The following is a 13,738-nucleotide window of genomic DNA, read 5'->3' as shown; positions in this document are numbered from 1 at the left end:
ACCTTTTTGTAATCATTGATAGATACACAGTGGATTTCTGCAAGTAACATTGGTAAATAAGACGTTATAGGTCTGCAAGTACATTATAGTATTGGGTTTCCTTGCACAAAGATACAAACGATGCATTCAGTCTGTTGAAAGGCCACAGGTGCTCAGATGTGTCCACAGAAATGTGTATCTTTAGGAATTACAGATGAGGTTAAATTCTTACTGTTGTTGGTTTCCAAGTAGCTTACACTGTAATGCTAAAGAAGCAATACCAGTGCCCAGCTCTAATGCTTAACACAAGATGGTGGCTAAATGAACTCTCTAAGTTGAACCACTCTTAGGTGCATTATCTGTATCCTGTATTTATGCATTGCAGTAAATTTTACCTGGACCTGTAGTGAGATCTGGGTGAAAGAGGCATCATCTTCATGTATTACTCATTCATAAAAGATGAGTGAGGAAACAGAAGAGTAGTCTCTTCCTGTTCACCTGGTTAGTATGTCACAACAGTCTTGCCTTCTCCCAGCCAGGAGTGAGTACAGCTGTTTTTAAAGGTGACATTTCATACCTAGGATGAGGGGAGCAGCTGCCAGACTGTGAGAACCGGAGGAGAGGGGCTTTGTTCTCTGGGATTTGCTTGTCTTGTATGTCATGTATCTGTCTTCTGTGTCTGACTTGTATGTCATGTATCTTCTATGTCATGTATCTTCTATGTCATGTATCTGTCCCAGTTTACTTCCAGTGAAGTTGAAAGAGGAGAGCTGGGAAGGCCAGTTTAATGTGGATGAGAGGAACCTACTTTTCTTCTTTGATTATATATATATAATATATATATATATATATATATATGAGACAAGAGTGATGGTATATTGAAAAATGTGGGATCTGAGCATGATGTGAATGGTATGGAGTAAGGGGTGGATGCTGTCCTGGGTTCAGCAGTAGCATTTTTCTCCTTAGTAGCTGGTGCAGTGCTGTATTTTTGACTTTCAGCCTGGGAACAACGCTGATAACACTGATGGTTTTAGTTGTTGCTAAGTAATGTCTGCTTATTTCTGGAACAACCTTATAGACATTTGGGTCAAAGAACATGGCCAAAGAGTGGGTATATCACAACCTCTGCCAGGCACCAGTCTCTGGGAAAATCAAAATCCAATGGGGCTTCCCTGCACAGGATAACGACAAACGCACTCATGGAATTGCTTTTGCTCAGGGACCTGGATATACTTGGTGGGTAATGTGGGAAGATGGGGAAGTCCGATGTGTACCTCAAGGGGATTTGATTTTATGGTGAATGATCTAAAAATCATGTAATGGATATTTGAAATTAAAATCATGTCATGTATGCGAATTAGAGGCAAGAAGAAGAGTGCCAACTAGTGCCTGCTGTTTGGGAGGGAGGAGCACAATTACATTCTCCATTGGACTGCTCTGTTTACTAAATCATTGTTTTATAGTTCTGGATATTAAACACTTGTAGTAAAGAGGTGGATTGCAGAAACTTCATGCAGCCCATCACACTGGCTTTCTAGCAGAAAAAACACAAGCTGATTTCAGAGTAGGTCATAGTTTAAAGTGGTTATGTATTTTGGATTGCATTTCCTTCTTGCCCAGTTTGGTGGCTTTTCCTGTGGGAAGGGGGCATTATTAACTCCTTTCCTCTTGTCCTAATTCTTTGCAGACTTTCCTTGAAGACACATTATTTAATGCCACAGATGCTTCACCCTTAAGCTAAGAAATGAACTTCCAGATTTTTGTACTGCTAAATCAATGAAAGTTTATTTTACTTAACCTGGGGTTTTAAGATGAAGGCCGTACAAATGAGTATTTTGAGACTGCCAAAGAGCATTGTCCTGTAAAGGGACACTTACTGTTAGGAATTCCTACATGCAATTACAAAATTTAGGAAAAAAAACCCAAGCTTCTATTGTGAAATTAAAATTCTTGTTCAAGATCTCTGTTTTAATTAAACTTCAAACACTACGCTACTCAAAATGTGATTGTTACATTATGGATAAAACAGTGTTTTTTTAATCGTATATATTCATTGCAATGTTCTAAAGTGAAAGAATGATACGAAATAAAGTTTTTATTTTTACTTTTATGTAGCTTCCTGTTTTCTGGCACTGATAGTGCATGGCGGCTTATCCTAACTCAGTTCTGAAGTGAGGTGGAAAATCTGTCCGATAATCCAGCATCAGTAAGACTGGCAAGGTAATGGCAAATGTATGTTTTTGGAAAGGAGGTGAAAGAAAACCTGTGCATGGCTGCTGTTTTGTCTTTTTAATGCTTTCAATTTAAAAAAAAAAAAAAAAAGCCAAAACCAAACAAACATCTTCTGCAAAGCCCTATGCTTTTACAACCAACTTAGTGTTAATTAGATTGAGTTGATGTGCCTGCGGTCAAGACTCCTATGTTGCAAAACATGAATAATGTATTAGCGAGTATTAATGATACTATAAACTTCACTGTTTTGTTGGAATGTCTCAGCAGCAACATGGCTGTGTTAATTGTAGGTCCCTTTTCTCTGCAGTGAGGCTGTATCTGCCTACCTCCTGTTTTGTCTGGTTAGGAGAATGAGTTTTGTTCAATAGTTGCATGTCTCTTTTTTTGGATGTTGTCCTGGGTTCAGCAGTAGCAGTCATTTTTCTCAGTCTTAGTAGCTGGTGCAGTGCTGTGTTTTTGACTTTCAGCTTGGGAACAATGCTGATAACACCGATGTTTTTAGTTATTGTTGAGTAATGTTTACTCTGATGAAGGACCAAGTGGGGTACAAAGGGTTGAGATAACGATGCATCTGACCGGCTTGTGTCTAATCGTACTTGTGATAAGCATTCATTGTTTCGGAGTAATACTCACTCGTCATAATGCTGATTTAAGTTGTTGCTTTTGATCTTGAAGTTTCAGTATGTCATACCTTACCAACAGACAGTGTTTGGTGTTTTATTGTTTATAGGCTCAGGGGCCTGGGCTAAGGTTCTTGTTTCACTGTACTTTATGGTAATGACTTGTAATACAACAGACTCACTGATCATGAAAACTGTTTTGGCTTGCGTTCCCAGTGTGGTCGTCACCTCTGTACTTTGGGAGGTGTATAATGGAAATGTTTAGCAATTACACATCTTTTTTCACCCCCTCGGGTGGTCAGCCTGTGAAGGAGACAATCCCTTACGTTCCAAGCCTCCCCACCAGACTATTACAGCATCCTTTGAGAGTTCTGAAGGTTTTGAATGGCCTTTGGGTACCCTTGAGACCTGCCTGCTGATTGTGATGGGGATCAGCATGTTGCACACATACAGAGTGTGTATTACCCACGACCATTTCATCTGATCTTGAAAGTTAAGCAGAATTGGGTTTGGGTCTTGTCTAGGGTTAGATGATGATGTAGGAGGACCAAGAGATTTTCCCTGAGGCTGGACAGTCATGAGTGGCAGGGTGTGTGGGATAGTATGGGCAAGTATCTAGGGCCCCTAGATCCAGTGGGCCCCTCCAATGCTTTGGAACTTCACTGCTGAACAAGTGCAAAATCCAGAAAAATTAGTAAAACACTTAGATGAGGTGTGTTGTCATCTTGGTCATACCAGCGAGGGACAAATCATGGCTATGTGCTGGGGCTTGGCCTATGCTTACAGAGCCTTGTTCAACACTGTCCAGCACCTTCAAAGGGAAAGAAATGTCTCTGGATCTGATGGCAAAGCAATAGAGACAACACAGCTACTCAAACTCCAGATGCAGCAGCTACTCAGACACTGACTACAACAGGTAATGCAGCTACTCCAGCTCCAAGCACAGCAGCTACACCAGCCCCAGTGACAAGTACAGCAGCTACTCAAACTCTTGACTACAACAGACAACACAGCTAATCCAATTCCAAGCACAGCAATTACACCAACCTCAGCGACAAGTACAGCAGCTACCCAGACCACGACAACAGGTACTGCAGCCACTCCAACCACAGTGATAATCACTGTAGCTAAACCAGAGGACCAGTTTGTGCCAGTATCAGTTGCCCCTGTACGCAAGGGGAAAAGCAAGAAAGATGAAGAAAGATGAAGAAACAATGCACTTACTACACAGGACAGCATCTGAGCAGGAGTTATTATTATGTGAATCAGAGGAAGAAGAGGTGACTTCTTGACTCCGGACCTCAACTGAGCTATGGAATATGCAAAAAGATTTTACCTGTCAACCAAGGATGCACATCATCACCTGGTTCTCCAATGCTGGCATAATGGGGCTGATGGTCATGAACTAGAAGGTAGGGAAGCCAAGCAGCTGGGATCACTTGCTAGGGAAGGGGGAATTGACAAAGCAATTGCAAAAGAGAAACAGTCCCTTGGCCTTTGGAGACAGCTCTTAGCAGCTGTGAAATACAGGTTTCCATACAAGGACGATGTTATGAGTCGTTCAGCCAAGTGGACTACTCTAGAGAAAGGCATCCGGTCTCTGAGGGAGTCAGCCATTGCAGAGATGATCTGTCATAGGCCGGATGCCAGGAATGCACCCATAGATCCAGACGAAGTTGAATGTACATGACCCATGTGGTGGAAATCTACATGGAATGCACTGTCATCATATGCCCATTCATTGGCAGCAATAACCTGGAATGACATAGCACCACCAACCATGGATGAAATGATTTGTCAACTGTGAGAGTTTGAAGACAGTCTCACCCATTCCATCATTTCAGCTGTGGAAAAACTGTCCCAGGACCTCAAACAATTGAGAGATGACCTGCTTGACCTATCCAGCTCCCCACGTGTACCAGCCCATGTCTCGGCTATTAACAAAAGGCGTCCTACTGCTCGAGAGAAAAGATATAGAAAGTATACACCACGGGACACCCTATGGTTTTACCTGCAGGATCATGGAGAAGACATGAGGAGGTGGGATGGAAAACCTGCCTCAGCTCTGGAGGAATAGGTGCATGAATTGAAGAGGAGAACAAAGGTCAAGGATAATCATCACATGAAAGCTGCGGCTTCAGTCTCTGGTGAGCAGGTTCCCAGATGGAGTGGAAGAGCTGATTTTACTCCAGCTTCTAATCCCTTTCTACAAGATATAAGTGTCCAATGTTATGATCACTATTAGAGGGGCCCTGCCTCCAGCCAGGTGGAGGTAGGGGACAGTCAAATTTTCTGGACTGCGTGGATCAGATGACCTGTCACATCAGTCCCACAGAAGTATAAGGCTCTAGTAGATACCAGTGCACAGTGTACCCTGATGCCATTAAGCTTTCAAGGGGTGGAACCCATCTGTATTTCTGGAGTGATAGGAGGATCCCAAGAATTGACTGTACTGAAATCAGTCAATCAGGCTGAAATCAGCTTGACTGGGAGGAAGTGGCAAAAGCACCCCACTGTGACTGCTCAGAGGCTTCATGCATCCTCGGCATAGACTGTCTCAGGAGAAGGTACTTCAAAGACCCCAAAGGGTACCGATGGGCTTTTGGTATTGCTGCTTTGGAGACAGAGGAAATTAAGCAGCCGTCCACCTTGCCTGGTCTGTCAGAGCATCCTTCTGTTGTGGTGTTGCTGAAGGTCGAAGAATAAGCGCCAGTTGCAGCCACAACAGTGCACCGGCAGCAGTATCGCACCAATGAAGATTCCCTGATTCCCATCCATAAGCTGGGACAGACTGGAGAGCCAAGGAGTGATCAGTAGGACCCGCTCACCCTTTAATAGCCCCATATGGCCAGTGTGAAAGCCTCTCCTAAGTGGAGACTAACAGTAGACTATCGTGGTCTGAATGAAGTCACACCACCATTGAGTGCTGCCGTTCCGGACATGCTAGAACTTCAGTATGAACTGGAGTCAAACACAGCCAAGTGATATTGCCAATGCATTTTTGTCAGTTCCTTTGGCAGTGGAGTGCAGGCCACAGTTTGCTTTTACTTGGAGGGGTGTCCAGTACACTTCGAACCGACTGCCCCAGGGGTGGAAACACAGCCCTAACATCTGCCATGGACTGATCCAGAATGCACTGGAACAGGGGTAAGCTCCAGAACACCTGCAATACATTGATGACATTATCGTGTGGGGTGATACAGCAGCAGAAGTCTTTGAGAAAGGGAGGAAAATAATCCAAAGCTGGTTTACCCATAAAACGGAGTAAGGTCAAAGGACTTGCATAGGTGATTCAACTTTTGGGAATAAAATGGCAAGATGTGTATCGCCAGATCCCCACAGATGTGATCAACATGATAACAGCAATGTTTCCACCAACTAATCAGAAAGAAACACAAGCTTTCTTAGGTGTTGTGGGGTTCTAGAGAGTGCACATCCCAAGTTACAGTTTCATTGTAAGCCCTCTCTATCATGTGACCCAGAAGAAGAGTGATTTTAAATGGGGCCCTGAGCAACAACAAGCCTTTGAACAAATTAAACAAGATGTAGTTAATGCAGGAGCCCTTGGACCAGTCCAGACCAGACCTGATGTAAACAAGGTACTCTACACTGCAGCTGAGGATAATGGTCCTACCTGGAGCCTCTGGCAGAAAGCTTCAGGGGAGACTCGAGGTCAACCTCTTGGCTTTTGGAGTCAGGGATACAGAGGATCTGAGGTCAGCTATACACCAACTGGGAAAGAGGTACTGGCAGCCTATGAAGGGGTTCAAGCTGCTTCAGAAGTGATTGGTACTGAAGCACAGCTTCTCCTGGCACCCTGGTTGCCTGTGCTGAGCTTGATGTTCAAAGGCAGGGTCTCCTCTACACATCATGCAACCGATGCTACATGGAGTAAATGGGCTGCACTAGTTACACAATGAGCTCAAATAGGAAATCCCAGTCGTCCCGGAATTCTAAAAGTCATCATGGACTGGTCAGAGGGCAAAGATTTTGGAATATCACCAGAGGAGGAGGTGATGCGTGCTGAAGATGCCCCCTCATTTAATAAACTGTCAGAAAGTGAAAAGCAATACACCTTGTTTACTGATGGGTCCTGCTTTATTGTGGGAAAGCATCGGAGATGGAAGGCAGCTGTATGGAGTCTCCAGCGACAAGTTGTAGAAACTGCTGAAGGAGAGGGTGAATCAAGTCAGTTTGCTGAGGTCAAAGCCATCCAAAGTCAGTTTGACTGAGGCCAAAGACGAAGTCAGAGCGAGCTGGCCCTGGACATTGCTGAATGAGAAAAGTCGCAGTACTTTATCACTATACTGACTCATGGATGGTGGCAAATGCCCTGTGGGGGTGGTTGCAGCAATGGAAGCAGAGTAACTGGCAATGCAGAGGTAAACCCATCTGGGCTGCTGCACTGTGGCAAGATATCACTGCCCGGGTGCAGAACCTGGTGGTGAAGGTATGCCACATAGATGCTCATGTACCCAAGAGTTGGGCCACTGAGGAGCACCAGAACAACCAACAAGTAGATAAAGCTGCTAAGGTTGAAGTGGCTCAGATGGACGTAGATTGGCAACATAAGGGTGAATTTTTGGCCTGGTGGGCCCATGACACTTCAGGCCATCAGGGCAGAGATGCAGCATATATATGGGCTCATGATCGAGGGGTGGACTTAACAATGGACACTATAGCCCAGGTTATTCACGACTGTGAAACGTGCTGCAATTAAGCCAAATGGTTAAAGCCTCTCTGGTATGGAGGATGACAGCTGAAGTACCAATATGGGGGGGAGGCCTAGCATATTGATTATATCACACTCTCACCAACCCACCAAGGCAAGCATGTGCTTACCATGGTGGAAGCAACCACCGGATGGCTGGAAACATATGCTGTGCCCCATGCCACTGCCCAGAACAGTCTTGGGCCTTGAGAAACAGATTTTGTGGCGACACAACACCCCAGAGAGAACCGAGTCAGACGGTGGGACTTGTTTCCGGAACAACCTGATAGATACTGGGCCAAAGAGCATGGTATTGAGTAGGTATATCACATCTCCTACCAGGCACCAGCCTCTGGGAAGATCGAATGGTACAATGGGCTGTTAAAAACTACACTGAGAGCAATGGGTGGTGGGACTTTCAAACATTGGGATACACGTTTACCAAAGGCCACCTGGTTGGTCAACACCAGAGGATCTGCCAACAGGGTTGGCACAGCCCAGTCAGAACTGTTATGTACTGTAGAGGGGGAGGAAGTTCCTGTGGTGCACATGAAGAATTTGGTGGGGAAGACAGTCTGGATTATTCCTGCTTCAGGTAAAGGCAAGTCCTCTGGTGGTACTGCTTTTGCTCAGGGAGCTGTATATACTTGGTGGGTAATGCAGGAAGATGGGGAAGGCTGATGTGTACCTTGAGGGGATTTGATTTTAAGGGAAAACAGCCAATGACCTCAATTGTATGCTGTTGCCTGCTATGTAGCGCTTCTATAGCCTATCAACTAGATGTCTTCAGGTAACCAGCGACTGGCCCTGACTTCCCTTCGACCGCCATTCCAACAAACAATGAGCTTTGATGAAACCAGACGAGCTCAGCAGTGACCAGACGAGTTCCAATGGTGTCATCAGCAGGCAACGATCCAACACTGCACACCGTGTTTCCTGCTCTGAGGGATTGTTACAAGAGGTGGAGCCTGACATTATGGACTGGATGAACTCAGCAGCTTTATAAGGCTTGGTCCATGCACTAGGGAATAATATCTGTGTGTGTGTGTGTATGTATATATGAGACAAGAGTGACGGTATATTGAAAAATGTGGGATCTGAGCATGACGTGAATGGTATGGAATAAGGGGTGGATCCTGTCCTGGGTTCAGCAGTAGCAGTCATTTTTCTCAGTCTTAGTAGCTGGTGCAGTGCTGTGTTTTTGACTTTCAGCCTGGGAGCAACGCTGATAACACCGATGTTTTTAGTTGTTGCTTAGTAATGTTTGTTCTGACCAAGGACTTTTCTGAGTCTCATGCTCTGCCAGGGAGGAGGGGAAGCCAGAAGGAAGCAGAGACAGGATACCTGACCCAAACTAACTAAAGAGGTATTCCATATCACAGCACGTCACGCCCAGTATATAAATTGGGGAGGTTACCCGGAAGGGCTAGGTCATTGCTTGGGTCAGGCTGGGTATCTGTTGGTGGGTGGTAAGCGGTTGTATTCTCTTTCCTTGTTATTTCCCTTACCATTATTGTTATTGGTGGTAGCAGTGGTGGTTTTATATTCTACCTTAGTTACTGGACTGTTCTTATCTCAGCCCATGGGAGTTACATTCTTTCTATTCTCCTTCCCATACATCCGGGAGCGGAGAGAGGAAGGGGAGGGAGTGAGCGAGCGGCTGCGTGGTTTTGGATTGCTGGCTGGGCTTAAACCAGGACATATGCCATTAGGCTAAACAGAGGGATTTGCATGAAATGTTTGCTTTATATCAAGCTCATTATCCAAACCCCCAGAAATTGAATTGCAATCTAGAGATAACATCATACTACATCTTTTTAATGCAAAACATTGCCATCATAGCAGCAGAGTTAAATATATACAGGTGCATCAATGTATGATGTCTTAAAGGCTTTAGCTGAGTGTCTTATTTCTCTGGTAGGAAAGAAGTAATTCTCAGTGCAGTACTTTAAAAATAGACTGAAAGCAGAATTCAGTTTTCTCATAAAGCACTATGTTACAACACTGTTAAAGGTAGGCGAGAGATACCTCTACCAAGAATTCTTTTTGCTCAAGAGAGTGATCAGCGTATTGGCCTGCATGTGGCTTTGGAAATGCCAGTTTTGATGTGTAGGGCTGCCTGCAGTTAAGATCTCCAATATTTGTGCTTCAGATGTTAAGGTAACTGCTTCTTTAATTGCTCCTTATTCCAGATGTATTATTTTGGGCCTGTCCAAAACGGTGAAGAAGTGGACATTTGACTAGCTATCCAGATGTTTGTGGTTTTTATTTTTTTCATTCCTCTGCTCAGTAACTTCTCCGTAGTTTCTGATTTTCTTTTAACATATAGTCTTTGTGTTTTTTAACAAGAGGGATGCCTTATACAAAGTGATAATTTTTAAATTGCCTTACATAAAGTGTTAAAGGTATAACTGTGAAGTAGATGCTGTGTGCTGCTTTGGTACAAGATGGCTTTTTTGCACTTCTTTTGGGGTGGTTGTCCCCTTAAACCACGGAGTGTAAATGACTGTTCAGACTACTTGCATAACAAATCTGTGGCTCTTGAGTCTAATGAGTAGCTAATATGTGGTTTATTAAGCAGCTTTTACAAATCTAAAATCTTTGTTAAAACATCTCAGTCAAAATTTCAAAGAAAGGAAAAATTTTATCTTCCTTTTAGGATAGGAACCCTCAATTTATTCTAATCATGCTTATAATAAACCAACATTTAGCTCTTCATGTATTTGTTCATGAAATAGTGCATGATTCAACTTGATCCCCTTAGTAAAGCCCCCTTACTACCTGTAGTCATTGACATAAAATATTTTATTATGGCAGTCTTTTCTTAAATGGGGAAAAAAAAAGCGCCCTTTGCTGGTTGTCATAATTATGGGGAATGTAAAAATAATTAAAGAGTTGATAATGTAACTGATACAATATTGTAAGGCTGACATCTTTTGCTGGAATTTCACTTTTCCCATGAGAGATGTATGCATATATCTCAAAAGCAAATCCCAGGGATTATTAGTTCCTTTGTAGGTGTTTTTCATGACAGTTTACAGCTGATACCTTACAGAAAAACCCACTCAAGTTCGAAATTTCTAGATATCACACACATTAAAGAGCTGTATGACTTAAAAAAAAAAAATCTTTACTCTTAAATTCTGAGCACTGGGAACTGTGATAACTGTTCATTTGACGTGTTGGATCTTACAGAGTTGTTCTTTGCCTTTAAGCTCAGTTTAAGTATTATGCACTTTATTGTTTGGGAAATTCATGCATCATAGCATGTGTCTGAGAGGGGTTCTCTGGCGAGCTTCCTAACAGTAATGCTTTCCAAAGATGGAAGGCTTCATAATTGTCATCAGATACATTTAAATAATGAACAGTTTAGTTTTCTAAAATGCTTTTAATGTTTTATTGTTAACAGGTCTGCAGGTGCTAAGGAATTCACCATGAATGGGCAGCTGGATTTAAGTGGGAAGCTGATCATCAAAGCTCAGCTTGGGGAAGATATTAGGAGAATACCTATTCATAATGAAGACATCACCTATGATGAATTGGTGCTAATGATGCAGAGAGTTTTTAGAGGAAAACTTCTGAGCAATGACGAAGTCACAATAAAATACAAAGATGAAGGTAATACATGATTACTGCTGTTAAGGTTTAATTACTTCTCTTGCTCTAGTATAATCTGTCTATGGACAGAAACTCTGAAATTCACCTCTTCAGAATTGTCCAAATTCATTGGCAATTGCAAGTGATTTCTTGTGAAATTCTTTGAGTCAGATAATAGAAGCTGTATTTCTTGTGGTTATGCTTCCTTAAAATAGCTGATCTTTCAGAAATAATGGAGCAAATACTATCTGAAAGTTCATTTTTTGCTGTTATGGGAAGCTGGTGCTATCACAGCTTTTTGTCTACTCATTCTCTTTTGTTTTCAATGATAAAGTGGGTTTGAAGTAGAGGAGGGAATAAACACATGACTTAAAGCAAGCTCTTACAAGTCTTGGAAAACTTTGCTTCTGTAGTAGTAGTTCTTAATTACGTTTTTCCCCATCAGTAAAGATTACAAGACACTTTTAACCTGAAATATTTATTAAGAATAATCTTTTGCTTGAGTAATGTTTGAATCTGTTGGACATTGGTTGCTGCAAAGAAAATCATCATTAATGTTAAATGCAACCTTAAGAAGAGCTTCCACAGAATGAAAAGGGCCTTGTTTGAGATATGTAGAAAGAGAGTTGTAGATTGGAGGGTTTTCATCTTGGAATGTCAGAAGGGTGATATTCATAAAATGAAAGTCAGAATGAAGTAATAAAATCCCCAGTCTTTTATTCACTTCAAAGGCTGTGTGATGATTCTGCTGGTGTACAGTAAAAAAAGCTACATTACTGAAGCGTTCAGGTTCTTAATAGCACTGACTGTGGTCCTTAAATAACTTTTATTCATACATCTAGGCTATAAGATTTCACTTTGAGTGACTCTGAGACAGTTTTTTTGGGTTCATGAAGCTTTTGAGAAACACTGCTCAACAAAACTGATATGCAGTGAAGAGCATTTGGGGTCTGGATTGCTAGTGGGAGAGAGCTCAATGGATTTGTGGTAGTATTGGTTTTCTTCTTACCGCATTATCAATTTCTTTTTTCTTTCTGGAATGAGAAAAAGTGAAAGTAAATAGATGGGTGCTTTTTCATTTGGTTAAAGCTTCTAATTCCTGTTCTCTAAGTATAGTTCTCTGGTTTTGTGTATGCTTCTGTCTCCGTCTTCTTTTGAAGAAGATAATTACAGTCTCCATCATACACCATTATGGTGTCATTCTTCTGTTGTCTTTCACAACCTAGAGACCTTCTACTGTTAATTTTAGCTTTCTCAGAATGTGCTACTTCTCCACTGAGACGTGAAATTTCGGTGTATGTTATCCTGGCTGATCATCACTATTAAGAAAGTTTAAACATTGTTACTACCAGAGGAGGTTGCAAGTGATTAAGGAGAAAGTTAACAGAACTAGGCTTCAGTTTGACTGCCAGATGAGGACTCTGGTATTCTTGACTTTGTTTCAAGTACTAAAAGATTCTTCTTTAAATCTATTTCAGTTGTTAGAAGCATTGAAATGTATACATTGTAGCTACTTCTGTTTTGTTATTTATCCCTCCAGACCTGGAGGAATGTCTGTCCTCATCTGTTGTGAGGAGATACCTTAAGGTGGTCTAAGGATTTCCACTACTTCTGCAACCTCGATCCGAGTCTTCTCAGAATTCATGTGCCCACTCTTTAGGTGTTTAGAAGAATACTTAATCTATCCCTCCTGGCTTTGTTTCTTGTGTTGTAGCATGTGAAGCTAGTGATCTACAGGCCTGGATGTGGGATTTTCTACTTAAAATTTTGGCAAAATACCATGGCTTTGTATCTTCATCACACTGCCATTATTCGTGAATCTTAACACATTTGGGTTCCCCCCACCCCGAAACTTGTATGCTTAATTGGGGAAGCTAGAAAACTTTAAATCCCAGTCCTTTTGTCTCTGGATTTGCAGTCTAAGATAGTTGGAAGCATATTCTTAGGTTATATTTAGGTTACATGACACTTTTAGTAATTACTATGGAAAAGAAGTTTGTGTTAGATTACTACCTTGTAGAGTTAGATTTTATATTCAAGTTGGGCATCTTTCAGACTTCTGAATTAAGGAAATTGCTCTACTAGGTGTGAAAACATTTTCATGTACTGCTTAAGGTTCTTGAATATGTAGTAAAACCTGATGCCTGAAAAAAACCCCAAACCCAAGCATGCCACTGAGGACTGCCAGCAGTGAATTTACATGAATCAGAGAGTAGAAGTGCATCTTAAGCACACTGTGTTACTGAGTTACATATGCTAAAGGCCCTGTGGAGCTAATAATAGAAACTTTATGTTAGGCTTGAATTTCAAACTAGTGCCTAATGTGTGGTTGGCCTGTTCATTTTTGGTTTTGATCAACTCGCAGTAGAAGTTGGTGCCTTTGTCTCAGAGTTAATAATGAGTTATTAACGCATACTGCTAATCAGTAATGTCTCTGCCTTTGATAAACTTACCAAGGTGAAGAAAAACTACTTTTTTGGCAGTGGGTATTTTTGTATTTTTTGTATTTTTTTCCCAAGTGAAATAGGAAAAAAAATAACAAGGGAGATAAAGCTTTTTTTTTTCAGCTTGCTATCATGTGTGTTATGACTATTTG

The 13,738-nt window shown here is 41.9% G+C and overlaps 1 protein-coding gene across 6 annotated transcripts in view; it reads left to right on the top strand.

Annotated features, from left to right (window-relative positions):
- TFG (trafficking from ER to golgi regulator) overlaps nt 1-13,738 on the top strand; it is a 30,480-nt gene that overhangs the window by 1,347 nt on the left and 15,395 nt on the right. For 5 of the 6 annotated variants that reach the window (XM_065676553.1, XM_065676554.1, XM_065676551.1 and 2 more), the window contains exon 2: nt 10,955-11,163. In XM_065676553.1, the coding sequence (XP_065532625.1) occupies nt 10,980-11,163 (184 nt within the window). In that variant the 5' untranslated portion in view covers nt 10,955-10,979. Of the gene's footprint in view, nt 1-2,097; nt 2,203-10,954; nt 11,164-13,738 lie in introns of all 6 variants that reach the window. The other variant, XM_065676555.1, reaches the window with a different exon arrangement.

The sequence above is a fragment of the Lathamus discolor genome, chromosome 4, assembly GCF_037157495.1.
Source record: "Lathamus discolor isolate bLatDis1 chromosome 4, bLatDis1.hap1, whole genome shotgun sequence".
Classification (NCBI taxonomy): Eukaryota; Metazoa; Chordata; class Aves; order Psittaciformes; family Psittacidae; genus Lathamus; species Lathamus discolor.
The sequence above is the reverse complement of the archived record's forward strand: the minus strand, read 5'-3'. Positions and strand labels throughout refer to the sequence as shown.